This window comes from Armigeres subalbatus, unplaced genomic scaffold (assembly GCF_024139115.2).
Source record: "Armigeres subalbatus isolate Guangzhou_Male unplaced genomic scaffold, GZ_Asu_2 Contig1847, whole genome shotgun sequence".
In the NCBI taxonomy this organism is placed as follows: Eukaryota; Metazoa; Arthropoda; class Insecta; order Diptera; family Culicidae; genus Armigeres; species Armigeres subalbatus.
In genome coordinates this window covers 328,409-349,059 of record NW_026942669.1, presented here as the reverse complement: position 1 = coordinate 349,059, position 20,651 = coordinate 328,409, and the positions used below count along the sequence as shown (strand labels likewise).

The 20,651-nt window shown below is 41.1% G+C and overlaps 1 protein-coding gene across 1 annotated transcript in view; it reads left to right on the top strand.

Moving 5' to 3' along the window:
- Positions 1-241: 241 nt before the first annotated feature.
- Positions 242-20,651, top strand: part of LOC134203418 (trithorax group protein osa-like) — a 47,358-nt gene continuing 26,948 nt past the window's right edge. The window contains exon 1 of the mRNA XM_062678301.1: positions 242-350. Within this exon, the coding sequence (XP_062534285.1) occupies positions 281-350 (70 nt within the window). The 5' untranslated portion in view covers positions 242-280. The remainder of the gene's footprint in view (positions 351-20,651) is intronic.

Sequence of the window (20,651 nt, the reverse complement as noted above, 5' to 3'; positions counted from 1 at the left end):
CCCTGTTCAACTGCTGCTTATTCCACTAACGATTGGCCAACACTAGAAACTTTAGCGTTGGACACATATTGTAGCTAGCAGATCGGCAGCGCACATATTGTAGATTTTCTGATTTTCCTTTCCGTTGGATCTAGTTTTGCGGAACGAGCTCTCCTCCACGACGATGATCCGCTGATGATCTTGCTGCACAGTTCCGTTCAGTTTCTCCGATTTAGTTTGTTTTGGAACGTAGGTACGGGTCGTCGTTCGTTTGCGTTCGCGTTTCACAAAAAAAAAAAGCATGGAGTCAGAACCTGTCGTGGAGATAGCCCGGAGGCCAGCTTCGTCGCGACTGGATTACCTCAATCTGGGTAGGTCCTCCCTTGAGAGTGCAAATTTGACATATTCGACCATGCAAAGGCCATACCGTCAAGTGCTACACAATGTGTCACTTTTGAAAAGTGCGAATCGGTCGATCAATCAATTCCGCCAACGCGCAATAAATTAGAATGATTTGCGTTCGCGGGTTATGTCGTGTTGATTAATGGGGCTCGTTATGACTTGATCGGGAGTGATTTGCAGTTTTGCATTTGCTAAATTTTCGACTGTTCCACTGACTGACTGACTGGTTCGATCGATTGTGCTGGAATGTGATTATGCCAACAGTTGTCGATTACTGTGCACGGAACCGGTTCCCAACTGGTTCGTTTCATAAACGTCGATATTCGTGGTGTTTAGAGTGTAATCAAAGTGAACGAGAACCGAGATCAACATCACCAATTAGAGAACAAATCTGCTTTATCTGATCTTGTAGGTTGTGCACTTGATCAGACCAGCTCGGTAGTTTGTTAATCCATGAGCATTCCACATAGTGATATTTAGAATTATGAAGTACAGGGATGAATCCATCTTCTGAACTACAGTTTGGGAATATATTTGATATCTATTATCTACTTTCGTGACCACCGTTTTTATTAGCAGTCTATCTTTTGTCATGCTGAAGTGTTTTCATTCGCATTTCCAAAATATTAAAAAAGCTTTATATGGCATGTGTATTATGTAGTGAGCAAATCGAGTATCTTGCCCACTATACCATTACAAAAATTATCCGATCCACCAAATAACTCATTTATATTCTCATGGAATTTAATTGAATTCCTTTCATTTTGATCACATTCCCAACAACAAAATCATATTGATATTCGATCGATATTATCATTTAGTACTACAAAGCGTTGGAGCTTTTCGCTTTAATCGCTTTCCTCTCAGCGATTTGCGATTACTTAATTGCATCAAGTTGGGAACTGTCTCTTCGCATTTATGTCGATTTATATATTCATGATTGTTTGTATTGTATCTAAAATGCAGTTTTATCAATTAACTCATTTTAGGATTTCTTAATGTTTGTTTTATTCTTTATTCAAGTGAATTTTGGTAGGGAGCCAATTATTTACTAGTAAAATGAAATAGCTCGGAAATCAGACAGGCTCCTGAGCAATGGAGGAAAGGGTCGAGACAAGACAACTCCACAGCCCAACCGAGGTTAAACGAGAATAACATGAAAATTAAGCCCAATACTGAGCACAGAACATACTTTAACTACACTTTATAATACTTTTCGGGACTCGTTAACAAAGTAAAATAACCTGGTCGAAAATAACCTGGTTTTCGTGTTATCAGGGCTGGTATTTGGCATCTAAGGGTTGTAGATGGACTTCGTTAGTTGCGCCGAAGAAGACCTTCTTGGTCGATCGATAAGGAGTTTGGAAAGAAGTAACCTCTATCTATAAGTGGATCTCCTTCATGTACTGTTTTATGGAGTAATTTGATTCGCAAATTCCTTCCTTTGTTTTGACCGATCAGTTGTGGATAGGTAAAAAAGGTGGTTCAGAAATTCGGAACATTCTCATGTGAAATCGATCTCGATATCTTCTAAAACTTAAGAAGGAATCAAAAGTATACAATGATGTTAATAGTGTATCAATTCGTAATCGAACCGAACGATGGTACTAACCAAAACGATTCCGGGTAAAGATGGACAGGAAGGCAGGTACTTGGGGAGGATGAAGACCCCCAGCTGACATTTTGGGTAATACAAGTTAACTACTAAGGGCGTGGAAATCATCGGCCTCATCGAGGCACAGTACGAGGCCTTTTCGTGTAGAGTGATGCACAATGGGGTCTTGTCCGACCCTATCCGGGTCGTAGCTGGTGTGAGGCAAGGATGTATTCTATCATCGTTACTGTTCCTCATCGTAATCGACGAGATTCTGGTGAATGCGATTGACCGTGAACCAAACCGCGGGCTGTTATGGCAGCCTATAACCATGGAGCACCTAAACGACTTCGAATTGGCTGATGACGTTGCACTTCTCGCGCAATGGCGCTTTGATATGCAGAGTAAGCTCTACGACCTTGCCGAGCGCTCCTCTTTGGCAGGTTTAGTCATCAACGTCAACAAAACCAAATCCTTGGATGTAAACACGGCGACTCCTTCCAGTTTCACAGTAGCCGGGCAACCAGTAGAGAATGTTGAAAGCTTTCAATATCTTGGTAGCCAAATGGCGTCAGACGGCGGTACCAAGATCAACGTAGGCGCGCGGATCAAGAAAGCAAGGGCTGCCTTTGCGAGTTTAAGAAATATCTGGAAAAACAGGCAGATAAGTGAACGCAACAAAATACGAATTTTCAACATTAACGTGAAATCTGTGCTGTTATACGCTACCGAAACATGGTGTGTATCAGTGGAGAGCACTCAACGGCTGCAGGTGTTTATCAACAGAAGCCTGCCATATATAATTCGGGTCTAGTGGCCTCACAACTGGATCTCAAACAACGAGCTCCATCGTCGTTGTCACCAGAGGCCGATAGCAGAAATTCGGGATCGGATGGCTGGGTCGGCCACACTTTACGTAGGGGCGGAAACAAAATATGTAAACAAGCATTAGACTGGAACCCAGCGGGACAGCGCAGCAGAGGCAGACCCAAAGGCTCATGGCGGCGAAGCCTCAATAAAGAAATAAAAGAAGTCGACCGATATCTAACCTAGCAACACGTTAAAGCGATAGCTGGGCAACGCTCAGGGTGGAGATCTTTCAAATCGTCCCTTTGCACCACCGGAGGTGTACAGGATCCATAAGTAAGTAAAGTAAGGGCGTGGGATTTAGGAAGTTGGTGTAATCAAGCAAAGCCCGTTCTCTTTCAAGAAAAGGACTTAAAACCCGGTTTGGGGTCCCCGAGATTCCCATGTTATTAGAATTTTTAGGTTGTGAGGCAGACCCAAAGGCTCATGGCGGCGAAGCCTCAATAAAGAAATAAAAGAAGTCGACCGATATCTAACCTAGCAACACGTTAAAGCGATAGCTGGGCAACGCTCAGGGTGGAGATCTTTCAAATCGTCCCTTTGCACCACCGGAGGTGTACAGGATCCATAAGTAAGTAAAGTAAGGGCGTGGGATTTAGGAAGTTGGTGTAATCAAGCAAAGCCCGTTCTCTTTCAAGAAAAGGACTTAAAACCCGGTTTGGGATCCCCGAGATTCCCATGTTATTGGAATCCATTTTAGATTTGGGTTTGGGTGGAGAGTCCTCCATGCTTCGGGAACTGGATGAGGGCTGCAAGAATGGTAGGATCGTCTCCTAGTGTATCGCTAATGCTACAAGGAACACGGAAAGGGCCGCTTCCAAAGTTGTGGGAGGCTCTAGTGTGGTCGATACTAAGTCGGAAGGTGCTGATTTTTACCGACTGGCCAAGTCGCTCCAAGGTTGCCAAGTTCCTTTATTTTTCCACAGACTTTCCTAATCCTGGCTGAAGACTTTACTAGTCCATTTTTTCATATCAGGCAGGAAAACGGAGGTGGCAAAAGGCCGACTTCGATACATGACTCCATTCAGTAGGTTCGCTGCGTTATTGCCAAGCCTCCCGCAATGCTCCGGAATCCACAGGAGGATGGATGCTCGCCTCTGATAGCAGCGATCACGCTGGCAGAGTCAGTGAGTACCGGTTGGTCCTACGTCTCTGCAGAAAAAATACTGCATTTCTTTGAGAAACGTTTAGATTGGTCCTGTTAAAAAAATCCTAATTGTGTATGCAGAAGTGCTGTCACCGACCTACGGAATGCGTTTGTGATTTCTTCTCTGTTGAAACGTCTCGAAATAGTGCCGTTAGTGATTGTTGTGGGTGATTGCCAGCTCCTCGCACCTTACCAGTGAAATCTAGCTACTAGGAGGAATCCGACGCTGATTATCGTGCGCAGTATTCGATCCCCTTGAATACAGAGAGGGATCTTGTGTTCACCGGATGTGGCTGCAGTAAACCTGGCGCCTTTGCGGCATATTGTCGCTTGCACGCGATGACATATTCAGTTGTGTGGAAGAAGCAGATCGGACGTATTGTTTGAATGTCGGCGGCAGAATATCTGTTAGAATCCTGTGGTCAAGGCAGGTGAGCTCAAGTTCGTACAGCAGGCCACAGTGCACTATCGCTTGCCCTATACAGGGTCCTGTTGTTTACTCTGTGGGACCGGGAGAACGTCTGTACCATGTTGACCCGTGTATGGCAGATGAACTTCACGGACCGAAAATGGGGCAGGAACGCCAAACCCCAAGAACCATGACGATCTTCCGGTTGGGAATAAGTTGCTCACCAAGCCTGATGCCTTCCTTGACATACGTGCCACGAACGCATGTGTTGGTCAGCAAAAGACCGAAATTAGCCGAAGGTTGGAAGCGTCCCGAATAGGGTGTAACATAACTCTGTCGGTTTCCCGATTTCTCGGATGAGTAATATCCGACCATTTCATGTTCTGTTGAGAATCGGAGATGGTAAGATTTTGAAAGTTCAAATAGATAGAAATAGCCCTCTGCTTTCCGATGATGGAGTTTACTTTTCTCCAGAGTTCGGCAACGGATTGAGACGGGTTTACGACGGAGACTGAGTCAATGAAATCCTTCCATTGTATTCAATTGACCTTATTTTGTTTATATTCCTCTAACGCGCTTACCTTGTTTCGGTCCTCATAAAGTAGTTGTCCGGTCATGGACGGTTAGAGGAGAGCATATACTTTCGCGTGGTGGGTGTTTCAGAGATACTGATTTACAGATACTGAGATACTGATACTGATACAACGTGGTCGGAATATTGGCCTCATCAGCGACAACCTTCCCACTGAAGTATTGCCTGCACGAGCCTCCAGTTGGCTCGTTGGGGGTGTGGACTGTATTCTATGCCTTTCGGCTGAAGGGCCTTCGAGTCCGTACGATAGCGACCAATAAATTATTCCTTTATTCTGCTTGTAGCCTAGAAAAAGGCTGTTTGGTTTGCCTTGTCAAGAAATAAAAAAGCGGTTCTGATTTAACACAATGATGCATTCTACGTGATAGTTTACAACAAACTGAAAACTCTATGAGCGAATGCACATTTCTTATATACAAAATGTTAGGTCATCTCTGCTTCCTGATTGGCCAAGCAATCAGCCCGCCTCATGTATTCCCACTACTCTGGCAGGTAAAGCGTCATTATAATCGACGCGTTCTTGATGGGCTACTATTTATTCACTCTAGCTGCTGGCGTCGAATTCATAACGGAACCTTCCGCTAACGGGACTTTGCGCTTACGGAACTTCGCTGGCCAAGCATGCAAGCTATCATTGCCGTTTGGATGAGGAGTGCGTGTTCATTTTCAAAACGTTGTTGTTAGTAGGTCTACTCGGGGTTAGTATAATGGGATGTGGGGCTTCTGGTGATAAATTTAAGGATTGATAACTCGGGACAAACATTCAATTACGTTCGCTTTGGGCGCGAACAGTAGCCTCCTGAGCACTCGTAGGGTCTCTCCCCTTGCTTTCGCTACTCGCCGCGTTTCCGCTGACCACCTTCGGAGAGCTCTTCGTCAGGAGCGGGAACTTCTTTGGGGTATGGCAGCTGTAGCGACATCGAAAACAGTTTGGTGAAGTTGAAGAAAGAGGTCGGGGTTTGAGGTTTACAGCGAATTTCTCATCAGGCGACCCCCCTCCCTTTGCGACGATATAACCCCAGCGAGGCCTTCTGGAAGTAGTGGATGGGGAGGCATGTGCGATTACCAAGATTTGGAAATGACGGATCCCGCAAAAGGTCGGAACTGATTTATCATTTCAACGCCGGAAAGACCCAAAGGACTTACTGTGGTAACGTCTATTATAGTAGCGAAGTAGCTGTTGAAGAAAATCGATCAACTATCAGCCACCATGTCGACTGCTTTTAAGGCCTCTATGAGTACAGTACTTTGTTGTTCCGGGCTTTCATGTCTCCCAGAAGGAGTTCACACACCTTGTGTTTGACTGAGATTTTTGGTCGTCGGCATGGGATGTAGACGTTGACCACAAAGATTTTTGAACTATACCATAGAAGCGAACTCCCACAACCAGGAGATCCGCACTTAGCTGGATGTTTTCGGATATTCCTTCCTACCTTACCCACCCATGCATACTTTCCTCCGAGGGAGCAATCCCAGAAGATTGGGGAGACACGGTTTTTTCTTCTGTAAACAAATAATCCAGGGGTAGCTGTTACTGGTAAGCAGCTCCAGATTGGTAGGTTGCTCCTGTAGCCGTTGATGATCCACCGAAGGCAAAATTTTGCTTCCAGTGGAAGAGAAGTTGGTAGGGAGGAAGATGTTGTAGGTAAGGAAGCGAGGTCTCTTGAGAAATTATTTGCGACGAGTGGAAGAGGTTCTCATGAGAGTTCGCTCTTCGATCACTGGATCAGTGTTGGTAAAAACTCAAATTCTCAAATCTCATCCACGATTCTAATCAAGCGCGAGGCAAATCCCACCCAACTCATGGCCCAGAGAATCGTTCATGATTCGACTCGTGATTTGCATCATTTGATGATTTTTGCGTGTTCTACTTCGTTAAATTCATCGGAATAACTTTCTTTACTTAAAACAATAGATAATAAATCCATGCGTAAACATAAAATATGCTTCGATTGGGTTTTGACACTTTTTGAAGCGAAATCATTTTTCGGCGAATGAGCGAAACGATGCGATTCTGCGTGAAAAACTCATGCGCGATGCTCTCCCTGCAAAATCGCAAACTAGTCAGCTCGCGCATGAGGCTTCGGTGAGTGAGATTTGAGCATGATTCTAACAACACTGCCCCGGAGGTCCGAACATATGCATATATGTAGCCAGTTCTCAGCTTTCAGTCTAAATAAGGATCGTAAACGGATGTCCGTTCTGAAACTGGCTAAGAACGGATATCTATTTACGATCCTTATTAAGGTGACCAACCCGTCGTCCTCTGCCAGGGACGACCGGGTCGTTCCGGTGGGGTTTTGGTACGTCTTGGCATCTGGTCTACCGGTGCCGCGACGCCCCGGCTATTCTGGGCATCACACTTTGTTTCTTCGTCCGCTGGTGCCGGAGTTCCAAACGTTCCGGTTGGGGTATGGTTTCCGGTTTTAAAGTTACCTGGATCAGGCGTAAGGTGGTCTAACCGGTAGTACCGAAACCGGTAATACCGGTATTATCGGGCAATTTTGAGTACCGAAAATACCGGTATTAGAGAAGGAAAATACCGTTTTTTCGGTAATTCAAATTTTGCTCTCAGTTTAAAAAAATCTCGATATTTTCAGTATGCATGTAATCGCATAACTGCATGTAATCGCATAACTGCATGTAATCGCATAACTGCATGTAATCACATAACTGCATGTAATCGCATATCTGTCCCATATAGATAGGAAATCCAATAATCATGGTACAAATATGCGATTACAGTAAGTAAAGACACTCCGTGCAACTAACACTTACAACAATTGAATGAACATTTGCACAAGTACTCAATTTGCACTCAGCGAACTGGACTAGTAAAACTCATAACTGGCGCCTTATGAATCTTCGATTGATTATTCTTCCAACAGTGCTTCTTATACGCAGTTACTATCCCGATTATCCATGCGTCGATGGGCATGTGGTCTACACTCCGGCTTCTCGACCCCGACGTTCATGGTTCGAACCCAGTCGAATCCATTGGTAACCACTTTACTATTTTTTAAATGAAAATTACCATCCATATGGCAATATATTGAAATTCATACCGATTTCTTGTGGCAAATTTTCATAAGGCGATTGATTGAATATCATACGTCCAGTTTCCTCAGTGTATGCATCATTGACGACGTTTACGCTACATTCGTGTTGCTTCATTCTCTTAGCCATCTGTCAAATTGCTAATGACTTTTTTTTTTCAATAACCATTGTTTACATCGTTTTCCAGCTATAGGGCACTACACGGAAGAATCTTTTTCTCTTTTGTTCTTTAGGAAATTTGACGTTTACTGGCCTTGTTGTTTTCAAATTTCTTTGCAGCGAAAAAGAGACGAAGCAGTCCGTGCAGTGCCCTATATATGAAATTGTGAAAAAGGTACGTGTCGTAGTAGTTTTCTTCCGCAGATAACCTGTGAAAAAATATTTGCTGCTAAAATATGTCCGTTCTGAATTCGGGAAACAAATTGTTTTGGTGGCTGATACCCAGACACGCTGGAATAGCATGTTATTCATGCTCAAATCTATTAGTTGAAGGGATCCGTTTAAAAAACTCCAGTGATGATGACTGTCGGTTGTGAAATAATTCAAGCCTTCGAATCTGTTCAATCAGCTGTCGAACCGTGAGTTCTGACCTCATATGAAACTCCAAATTATGTTTGATAAATTACCAAATCAAGCTACAGACATTTCCGCCAAATTATGTGATGCCCTGAAAAAATGAATCTAAGGGAGACGATCAGAATTCGCTAATCTTTTCGTTTTTTTTATATTTTTTCTTCAAGACATCCATTTTATTTATCGGATAAAGAACAACTCGTGAAGAGACTTCAGCAGAGCAAAACACTTGCGTTGCCGGTGGCAACTACGTTGACGCCAGGATCCTTGCAAACAATCCGTAAAAAATCCTTACTTAATTAACTTACTGGACACTAATTTTCGACACTCTTCGAATCATTTGTCCAACTTCGGTTGAACTAGAGAGGGCATTCTCAGCAGCTGGCAACATTGCCAACAAAATTCGATGCGGTTTAGGAGATGAATCGCTCATTATGTTATGTCTTATAAACTATCACTTTACCAGCTCGAAAAGCAATGGTTTTAGCATTTGAAGTTTGTCCAATTTACCCAATAGTCCAAATCAATTTTTTTTTAATTCCTGAAATTTTCAAAAATACCGGTATTTTACCGGTATTTACTCCACACTCCACTCCACTGTCAAAAATGGCCAATACCGACCACCCCAATTCAGGCATCAGCTCAAAAGGGATAGTAGCGTTATTTTTAGTTATTATTAATTGTCGACTGGAATTGAAGTTGCTTATGGATGTGGCTTTCTCAGTCTGAGGATAATCAAAACGGCTAGATTTTGAAATTACCCGACGTTTCGGCCGAATGTATTTGGCCTTTTTCAAGGGAAATTATTTGTCAACCGTTTTTCGTTCGCGAAACGTCGGGTAATTTCAAAATCTAGCCGTTTTGATTATCCTCAGACTGAGAAAGCCACATCCATAAGTTATTTTTAGTAGTGTTACTTTTTGGTACTTTGGAGGCATTGGATTGGTGGTGGTTGGTGGTTGGGTTGCTGACAATGAGATTGAAAACGATGTGGAAAGCGGGAATTGAATTCTTGTTGATCAACCGCAGAGTTTTTGGGGTAATAACGCCGGCGCATGATCTCTTCGGTCTTTAATTGTAGTCGACCTTGATTTGGTGGTTTTTATATGTATGTAGTGTTTTCAGGTCTTCAGGTCATTTAGTCCAGTTCAAAACAAAGCGGACTATGCTGAAGGTGGCTGAATTCAAATATTAATCCCAATCCCATCTAGGCCATTCTTGGAATGCGAATTTTATTGAAGGGCCTAAGCATAAGGTATTCGTACTATCCATTTGATACATATATACAAACATCCTGCAGTTAAAAATGTGGGCAAATTTGTTGAATATTATCAGCGAAGCGGCATTGTCCTATGTTGGGAAGCAATACCACTAGTGAAAGATTTATCTTCATTCTACTGTTTAAAAAAACTTACACCTAATCAAATCGTGCGAATACCTATCATGCTCTAGAACGGACGCATTACTTACATTAAATCCCAGCCAACATTTAGTTATTGCCTGATTGCCATACAAAACGTTCGACAATTATCTTTCCCTTGTGCAACCGCAGTTTAGCGCCTTGGCTTGCACCAAACAACTATGATTACACACGTCGACGGTCACCGACCGGTCCTGCCTAAACCTGAGCATCAGGTGCCAAGGTAAACCGCGCCACCAAGACACTGCTATGCTGAGCACACAGCGCTGGGCTTTCGACGCTCAGAGTCATGTGTCTGCGGGTCCATGTTCGTGCATCATACCAAAGATAGATTTAATGCAGAGCCTTAGACAAAATCTCTGTCAGTCAGTAGGTCCCTCGCTCGGAAAGCACAATCTACTAATTTCCCAGATACCTACTAGCTGCAACAGGTGGTAGGCTCCAACTATTAGCCCAAGCTCAGGTGGTGCACCAATCGTCAAGCCATCGCTGAATGTGTGATCTTTCGCGGTGACCTCTCGAGGGGGTTTGCAAAACCCGATTTTTGTTGATTGTTGATTGTAATTACGTCAACTGTCTGTCCGTGTGTAGTAGAATGTACCGGTTGAGGGGTGCTATTAAAGGTTGACAAATATTTGCTTGGTTGCGGGTTAGTAGTGTTCATATTTTTTATTTTACTCGACGGCTTTATTTTCCAACCAGTTTCATCCGATGCTGGACGGCTTAGTTCGTATATGGTAGGTACTTGATGTTGAGGCGCAGTGCAAGTTTTCTCCGAAAATAAAACATGGAGGCGATCTGGAATATTACTCAGTTGCCCCCAGACAGCCCCAACTGTATTGGAAGTAAATTTACTATTTTATTATTGCATTGTAAAAACGTTTCGTTCAGGATTAAGGTGCTTTTTTGAAAATCACGTGATTCACTCTCTGTTTTCTCTATAGTGTTTATACTTCCTTTTCCAAAATACGAAGAATTTTTGAAACTTGCCGCTCGCCAGGAATCTCTGGGTCTGCTTCTGCTGCCATGTTCTGCTGGGTTATCATCATATCCCTTGTTTGCAGATTTAGTTTCTGCCCCTAAGTAAGGTGTGGCTAACAAATTCTTGATCCATTCTCGCATTTCAGTTGCTAGCAGCCATTGATGAAACCAACAATGCAGCTCGGTATTTGAGATCAATGATGAGGACACCAGACTCGTTCGAATTAAAATTTCGTATTTTGGTTCATTCACTTATCTGGCTGTGTTTCGGAATATTAAACTCGCAAGCCCTTGCCTTCTTGGTCAGTGCACCTATGCACTATGGGAAATTCTCATACAAATGGGCGGCCAAAAATATGTTTTCAATGAAAACTGTTTCTATACAACATATATTATGTGAAGAAATATTTAAGAACCTTTTTCAACCCTTTCGCTAATCCTTCAAAAAATGTCACCCATGAAAAAAAAACTTTTTAATTTTTAAAACAACAGCAAACAATCATATTTCTAGTGATAATGTTATTTATTTTCTAATTAATATTACGAGGTATAGAGAATAAAACCCACAATTTTCAAGAAAACTTATGAGGAAATGATGATGCAATCACTCGCCCATTGCAAGCCGAATATACCTCTGCACTTGCCACGAGTTCATGCAGAATTCGCTGGAATTTTTGGGTTAGGTTCGAGAGGAAGAGGTTCGTCTTGGTTAACGAGCTGCCAATGTGACAGATAGGGGAATACAACTGATAGAATTTCTTATTGGATGTAGGAAACGAGCTTTTCCAATTCTAGCAGCTACTACTAGAATAGTCAAGTTGAGTATAGCATTGAAATGGAAACGGTATGGAAGTCCATTTCCAGTTCTAGCGATTGCTAGAACATGAGAAATATTGAGAAAGATACAAAGTAGAAGAATGGGACGGACCTGGGATTGAACAACCCATGACCTCCTGCGTATGAGGCAGAAGCAGTAGCCATATGACTACCAAGCCCGTAAATAGTAGATAGTAAATTTTTCGATTAATGGCCACCCTTTTCCCCATAGTGCTATGTCCTATCTTGGTACCGACGTGTGACGCCATTTGGCTGCCAAGATATTGGAAGTTTTCTCATTCTCCAATGACTGCCCGGCTACTGTAAAGCTGGAAGGAGTTGCGTTTATGACTGATGGTGCCGAAAAGGGAATTTCGGCAAGATTGTTGATGTTAAGCTTACTCTGCATAGAGCGCATTGGGTTGGGAGTGCAATTGCAGGATGCCATAACAGCCTACACTATGTTTCAAGGTCAATCGCACCTACCAGAATCAAGTGATTGGGATGAAGAACAGTAGCGTTAATAGAATACATCCTTGCCTCACTGTAGCTACAAACCGGATGGGGTCGGTCAAGACTTGCTATGCAGCACTCTGCACAAGAAGGCCTCGTTACTGTGCTTCTATGAGGCCGATGATTTTCTCAAGAGCCCTCTTGCACGTCAGCTCGTCCCACATATTCTCGTTATTGTATTAAGTAGACCTGTGCGCCGATTGAAATTTTATTGGCGGCGGCGTAGCGACGTCACGCCGTAGGTGATCAGCCATTCTTACATCTCATATCCTTAACATTTCCCTTTTTTTTCAAATGTAAATAGTACAGCCCGATGTTTCTGGCAAATAAAATATCCATTTTTAAAAAAGCGTGGCATTTCACCCGGATTTACCTTATAGTTGAGTTGATGGGCTAAAACTGATTTTTGATCGCTGGCTCCTAATTTGTATCGATCTATTGTGGATTCAGCTTCTCTTCGCTCTGGGAACAGAATTCGGAAACGAAATGAGAAGTTTTAGAGAATACACAAAAATTTAGGAAAATATCCGGACAAGTTTCGTTCATGCACTAGGACTAGAGTAAATATGGAAACATTCGAAGTGATTTTTAAATTAATTATGGCAAATTATGTGAAGCTAATTTGACTGGTTGATGGTTCTCAAAGAGATTCTGACATCCTTGGCTACCTGAGAAAGACTGAAGTAAAACCTGCCAAAGCCGTCTTTTCCCCTAGTAATTTAGGAATACAAATTTTCTGTTCGATATAGCGCTCGATTCTCAAGAGAATGATTGGGCGAGTGGTGTGCAAAGGAACAATATCATTACCATTCGATCGTATATGCTGCTGGGCTTTGTGGACAACATTTTATCTGGTTCTTGATAAATCGACATGCCACGGAGACGGTATTTACACCTGTTATTAGAGGAAATGAGAATTAGACTCAGGACTCAGGTCTCATTAATAGAGGTAATAAACTATAGAGAAAGATTGTCATTGGTGTCACTGGCGAAACATCTTTTGCTGGACGCAACTAAGGACATTTAGAGGTACCTCGCCATGGTAATCCATCGCTGATAATTAGATGCGGTGCCGCTGGACGATGTGATGAATCTTTCCTGTCTTTAAACGACCTTAAATCACCGCTGCCCCCAATGAAGCGAGGCGAGTCCTCTGAAGTAGACTCAGCCATCCCCATCTCCTGGAGAGTAACGTACACAATACGGTCTATCTTAACTACAGAGAGGTAAATAGTTCTAACAAATCACCAATCGAAGGGCTGCCTAGTTTCATCAACCTAAACTATCTTGACGGGTAGATGCTTTCAGACAATGTAGTGGTAGATCACCACAGTCGTCAGGCATAAAATGCACCCAAGACATTTCATCGAAAGCAGATTTCCCGAATGGAACAATTCTTGAAAACCATTTCTCCGAATGAACCAATTCCTTGAAAGCCAAATGTTAAGCCCACAGACTCAGTTTTTATTTCTGCAGCTCAGCAAAAATCCACACAGCAGTGTGCTCAGCAAAATAACAACTGATATCCATGATGTTTATTATCTGATTTTCGAAAAATTATTTGCTTTCAGCAACTTTGATAAAAATCTTAGCAAATATGCAAAATATGCTTGCTGGGGCCTGGCTGTGCGATTCTCGGTAAAGGTTAAACAATTTGCTGAGAAGGCGAGGTGTGCAGAAAGCAATGTGGATCGATCAGGTGGAAGCTGATTTGCGGGCCTTACACACTTATACTCCATACAGCCATGGGCCGAGCTGAATAAAGACGACTTTATGTACTGCAGCGGCCACTCCGGCATGTTAAGTTCATCCAGACACCTAGCAAACTGATAGATAGATATCAACATTTTACTTGAATATCAGGCAGACTTGTCAAATTTAGCTATTAGGTATGGCAAAGAGTGTACTGGAGCTTTAGTAACATGTTAAGTTGCAGTCAAGTTTATTCAAGAGCTTACTCGGTATAAGTATATGTAATGACCATTTCCTACAATGTTATTTTTGAGGAAATATTATTTTTCTAGGAAAACATTATTTTCAGGCAAATAGTATTTTCGAACAAATATCATTTATTTACCATTATTTTTCTTGAAAAATGTTGTAGTCCGGGAAATGTCATTTTCGGGAAAATGATATTTTTGGAGAAATGTTTTCAAGAAAATATAATATTTGGGAAATTGTATCTTCGGACACTTCCAATTTGGGGAGTTGTTCAATTCTAAAGAACCTGGAATCCTAAAGAACCTCGTATGATAAAAAGATGGTAAATTTTAATTATGTCCATCGTACATTATTCACAACGTCTCGCACTCATTCATAAGTGTTTGTGACTAGTGTGTGGTGCTGGATGGGATAGTTAACAGGTGGCCACTAAAAAACTGGTATTTCAACGCTTTTCTATGAGAACATTATCGCTGTCAGAGAAATATTTCATTATGTGATTCATTCGGAATATTCAGACAATTGTCGCTCAAACACTTTTACTCCAACATGTTCAGTTGTTTACAACATTCCGTCAAACAGGAAGTACTGCGGCACGTATTATACAATTCTTTCAAGCGAATAACGATCGGTGGAAAAGTACACGGTGGACATGAAAATGTTCAGAAAACTGTTAAAGGATTTTTGGTCTACTGAGCTCCATTGTATACAAAGGTGATTCGAAGGCCAAAGACACGAAGCAAATCATCAATAGGATCAGAAGCATCATCCGGCAATAGCAGCCGTCCAGCGGTCATGTGATACCTGCAAGATTAAACTACGCCGCACGGCGGACCAAGGATTATATGCTATTATTCATTAATCTAAGTTTAAAGACTAAGGCTAACTCTTTATATAACGTATATCAGATTGAACTGTACTTCTTTGTAGTTTTATTCCCGAATCATTCTTTCCTTTCCCGCTATTTAGTGGCCACCCGTTAATACTAGACGCATACAATATTGCAGATTTCGGTTATCGGTATGCTGGAAGAGCATCAAACAAAGATAATATTCTTTAGAGAATCCGGAAGAGGCCATAGACTTCGTGGTCGGCAGCATATGTGAAGCCTTGTTACAGTTAACAAGAACCTGGTGGACGCTATTTTGTGACTATTTGTGTACGTTAAGGATACCGATATAAGAGGTTCTTCCTGTACAAATCTCTGAAGCTGCCAATGCACTACGGGGAATTCTCATACAAATGGGTGGCCAACAAGGTGTCAGGCCATTTGGCCGAATGCCGTCTGGCCGAATGCCGTTTGTCCGAACGGGTCGTTTGGCCGAATGCCGTTTGGCCCCTCAAATTACGAGTAGCGAAGATGGAGAAATGAAACGTGAGTAATGAGAAGTAAGAATTGAGAAGTGAAATGTGAAAAGTGGGAAGAGAGAAGTGAACAGAGAACTTCTTCCTTCTTCTCCTTCTTCCTTCTTCTTTCTTCTCCTTCTTCCTCCTTCTTCCTCCTTTTCCCTTCTCCTTCTTCCTTCTTCTTTCTTCCGTCTTTCTTTTTCCTTCTTTATATTTTCTTTTTTCCTCCTTTTTCTTTCTTCCTTCTTCATTCCCCTTCCTTTCTTCTTTCTACTTACTTCTTTCTACTTCCTTCCCCCTTCTCCCTTTTTTCTTCTTCCTTCTTCATTATTTCTATTCCTTCTCTCTTCTTCTTTCTTCCTTCTTCCTTCTTCTTTGTTCCTTGTTCCTTCTTCCTTCTTCCATTTTCCTTCTTCCTTCTTCCTTCTTCCTTCTTCCTTCTTCCTTCTTCCTTCTTCCTTCTTCCTTCTTCCTTCTTCCCTCTTCTTTCTTCCTTCTTCCTTCTTCCTTCTTCTTTCTTCCTTCTTCTTTCTTCATTCTTCCTACTTCCTTCTTCCTTCTTCCTTCTTCCTTCTTCCTTCTTCCTTCTTCCTTCTTCCTTCTTCCTTCTTTCTTCTCCCTTCTTCCTTTTTCCTTCTTCCTTCATCTGTCTTCTATCTTCCTTCCTTCTTCTTCATTCTTCCTACTTCTTTTGTTTTTCTTTTTCCTTCTTCATTCTTTCTTCTTCTATGGTTCTTTCTTCTTTCTCTTCCTTCTTCCGTCTTCCTTCTTCCTTCTTCCTTCTTCTTTTATCTTTCTTCATTCTTCCTTCTTCCTTCTTCTTTCTTACTTCTATCTTCTTCCTTCTTCCTTCTTCCGTCTTCCTTCTTCCTTCTTCCTTCTTCCTAATTCCTAATTCTTTCTTCCTTCTTCCTTTTTCCTCATTCCTTCTTCCTAATTCCTTCTTTCTTCTTCCGTCTTCCTTCTTCCTTTTTCCTTCTTCCTTCTTCCTTCTTCTTTCTTCCTTCTTCGTTCTTCCTTTTTCCTTCTTCCTTCTTCCTTCTTCCTTTTTCCTTCTTCCTTCTTCCTTCTTCTTTCTTCCTTTTTCCTTCTTCCTTCTTCCTGCTTCCTTCTTTTTTCTTCCTTCTTCCTTCTTCCATCTTCCTTCTTCCTTCTTCCTTCTTCCATTTTCATTCTTCCTTCATCCTTCTTCATTCTTCCTTCTTCCTTCTTCTTTCTTACTTCTACCTTCTTCCTTCTTCCGTCTTCCTTCTTCCTTCTTCCTTCTTTCTCTTTCCTTCTTCTACATTTTTTTATCATTCGGAGAATTTCAACTATTCGGCCAAACGGCATTCGGCCAGAAGGCGTTCGGCCAAATGACCCTTTCGGCCAAATGGCATTTGGCCAAACGACATTCGGCCAAACGGCATTCGGCCTAATTTCCCTAAACCGGCCAACAATATGCTTTCAATGAAAACTGTTTATATGCAACATATATTATGTGAAGGGACATTTAGAAACTCTATTTTAACCTTTTAAGGGCCACCGTTAACCCTTAAAAAATTCAAGCAAAAAAAAATTATTTTAGGTTTTAATCAATTTTTTTTTGTTTCTAATACAGCATGCATGAAATAGCAAAAAAGCTTATTTCTAGTAATAATGTTGTTTATTTTCTTATCATTATGAGAAATAGAGAATTAAAACCATAATTTTCAAGAAAAATTTGATTGCCGTGTTCTTGTAAAAGTCACTACAAGGTGGTACTAGGGTAATATTTCATTCCCCCACTAACAGATGAGGGGACATTTGGGGACATTAGGTTTGTGGGACCATTTTATAGCAAAGAATAAATGAACCGTTTGTTTGAGAAACTGCATATGTAACATTTTTGGCCAAAATGAGATTTTTATATATTCTGAATCCTCGTCCAAAAATACGTATTCTGGCAAAAAATACGAAAAAAAAATTTTTGTTCAGGAATGTATGAATTTTTTTTCATTTGTTTGAGAAACTACATATGTCCACGCACTTTGAAGAGCAATTATGGAGTACTGCTTACAGTTTTTGCACTAGAAGTGCCCTAGGGTGTTGAGTTTTGCCAAAAACTATTGATCTGTATCGAAGAAATCGAAAGATTCCTTGCTAATTTGTTCAAAAACAGTTTTTTGTTGTTTTCTCGAAATTGTGTAAAATGGACTTATGCAGTTTCTCGAACAAATGATTCAAATATAATGATAGTTTTTCTTCTACAACTTTTTGATAATAATCTTTACGTGCAAAACAAACTAAACTATCGAAAAGCTGAGGTTTCAAGATTGGAAATGGTATATAAAACCTAATTTTTGGAGAAAAGGTGTCTTTATAATATACAAATCAAAGTTAGGAATGATTTTTTTTAAATTTTTATCGGCTTTTTCCATATCTTTTGGCTGAATAAACATAACGCTTCAATATTTTCCGGTTCTCTTATCTAGGATATATGCTCTCATATGATATGTGAATTTGATAAATTGGATAGAGTTAATTTTTCGATTAACGGCCACCCTTTTCCCCACAGTGCAAAGGCGGTTCGAACATCTTAGCCAATATATACATACATAGGCATTCATGGCACATTGAACTTCGAGGCTAGATTATTTTCGGAACCTAATAATTTCCATCTGCTATCAGTAGCTGTCTGTGCTATTTTCAATTAGGTTTTGCACCAATCAAATGTCTGTCTGTCTGTATACAAAAAGAAACATTTATCTGTCGGGCGTCTGCTTGCTGGTAAAGTAAATATTTTGTTCAAATTTTGCACCGCACGTACATTTACGAAAGGCACCGAATAGCAACTGGAAGCATGACTCAGGATTCAAAGTAAGTTGTGCTAGTTGCGAGTATACCAGTCGAATTATTTTTTAAATTTACTCTGCATACGAGGGATCAAAGGGTTCAGCACATTTTTATCACACTCATCATGACATTTCCGCTGATGTGTACATCATAGTACAGGAATAATAATAGAATGTTAGTTCTCACGGTCTGTCTACGGTGGTCGGCGATCGCCCGCTTAGAGCATGTACCAGTGACTCACTCTTTTTCCTTTGAACCATAAACGCTGTATGGTGGCCATACTCGTCTTCTTCTGTTTGTGACTGACGCGATGATGGCCGAATTATTTACTAGTCAAGTCGTTCAACCTAGTTATGACTAGAGTTTTATTATTCGAGTTCTTTGTACTGGCAGATGAATGAAAGGTGCGGTCAATTTTGTTTTTTTTTTCTAAAATTAGAAACTATGATTTAGTAGATCATATCGACACGGTTGTTTCATAAGGGCCAATGTCGCAAACGTAAACAATGCCTTTTCCTGCAAATTCCTCAACAACTACGACCGCTCCCAGCTAACAACCACTTGGAACTGGTGGCGCTCCGCGCCTTCTATCGAGCGGAAGTGGAAAATACCGCCATAAGTCTCTAATCTTCCTGAAATTAGCAGAAGAAGTCAATGTTTACGTTTGCGACTTTCGCCCTTTTGAAACAACAATGTCGATATATGCATATAATGGAGTAATGCAGTTTGGTAAAAAAAATGGTATGGTATTGAGATCCATTCGTTCTAGATCACGGGTGAATTATTTGCGTCCTAAGTTTAATCACAGACGTTTAGCAAAAATAGCCTCCGTAAGCCGAAAGTAGCTTTCATTTTCTTTTCCGTAGTAATTAACCTATTGATTGGTTGGGCAGCGAAAATGAACCAATGACTTAATGAATGAAGATAGTGGCACATGGCAGAAAACTCAAACAAAACGAAGACGTAAAACGTAAAGCTACCATTCAAAATCAATATGTATCAGAAAGTTGAAAAGCCCTGAGACGTCAATAAAATTATACGCAAATAAAATTATAGAGTCAGCTTGCCGCTGCATTAGCGTTGCATTTGTAAAAGTAATACCCGTCGCACGAAGGTTTACAAAGTGTGGCGATGCTCCATGTAACAAAAAAAAACTACGTTGCGTGGCGTAAGCGAACGAATAATGTTTGGATAGATTTGTACGCAACAAAACGTCTGCGGAAGAGGTGCCCCAGACTTATTGCAATGCGCGATGGGGTTTGTTCCACACATAAAATGCTAATTATTGAGAGTAATCGGACGACTTTCACTCAGGACTTTGGCACGGTGTAAGCATTTGTCTAGATAGATACAAGTTGATTTTAGCGCAGGTGTGGCGTTGTTATAATTGTTATTCGTTTGTGACTACAATCAACTTAACCGATAAGGTTAAATTGGGTTCACCATGTGATCATTTGTTAAGCACATTTTTGTTTGAAATGGGCTTTCCACAGATGCGCAGCAACAGTGCAGACCATGCTGGAACTCGATATGGTTGGCAGGAATAGACAATCCACAATTTATAACTTGCGCGAAAGTGACAACTCAGGAACTTGATTTAGTCTATTCTTAACAATGAAAATAGGAATGGTAGATGTTTTATCGGTTATCGCTAATTAAGCTTACACAGTCTTTGGCAAAGCTGTAGTTTGATTTCATGCAGTTTTTTTGGTAGAAGACCCAGAATTTATGGACGCTTCTTCGTAAATAGACCTTAAAATAGGTTCAAAGTTTCAGGTCAATGAAATGATCTTCAAATGTAAGCAAAATAGTCTACTTTCTAGTAGATTTTTTTTATTCCGGATGAACTACTACGTTCAAAGCATTGAACTTTTGTAGAATTCCTTTTTCTTTCTTTTAGTGCTTGTCTATCTACTCCATTGCTTTTGAAAAGATTACGATACCGCTAATATACCCTTTGAGAGGTGGCTTTTCCAATAGAAAGGTGAGATATCATGCATCGGTACTAAAGTTTAAACAAAATCTTATATTTTCTCATGAGGTCCGAATTTCTGTTTAAAAAGATTCTCCCGGTGGTCTAGTTCTTTATCTTAAGTAGGTGGCTAACAAACCATCCTTTCCCTTCCTCAGCATTCGCAAGGATGTGGTCAGGAGAGATCTCGACTGTTGGGTGGAGTGCTTTACTTCCATCTATTCTAA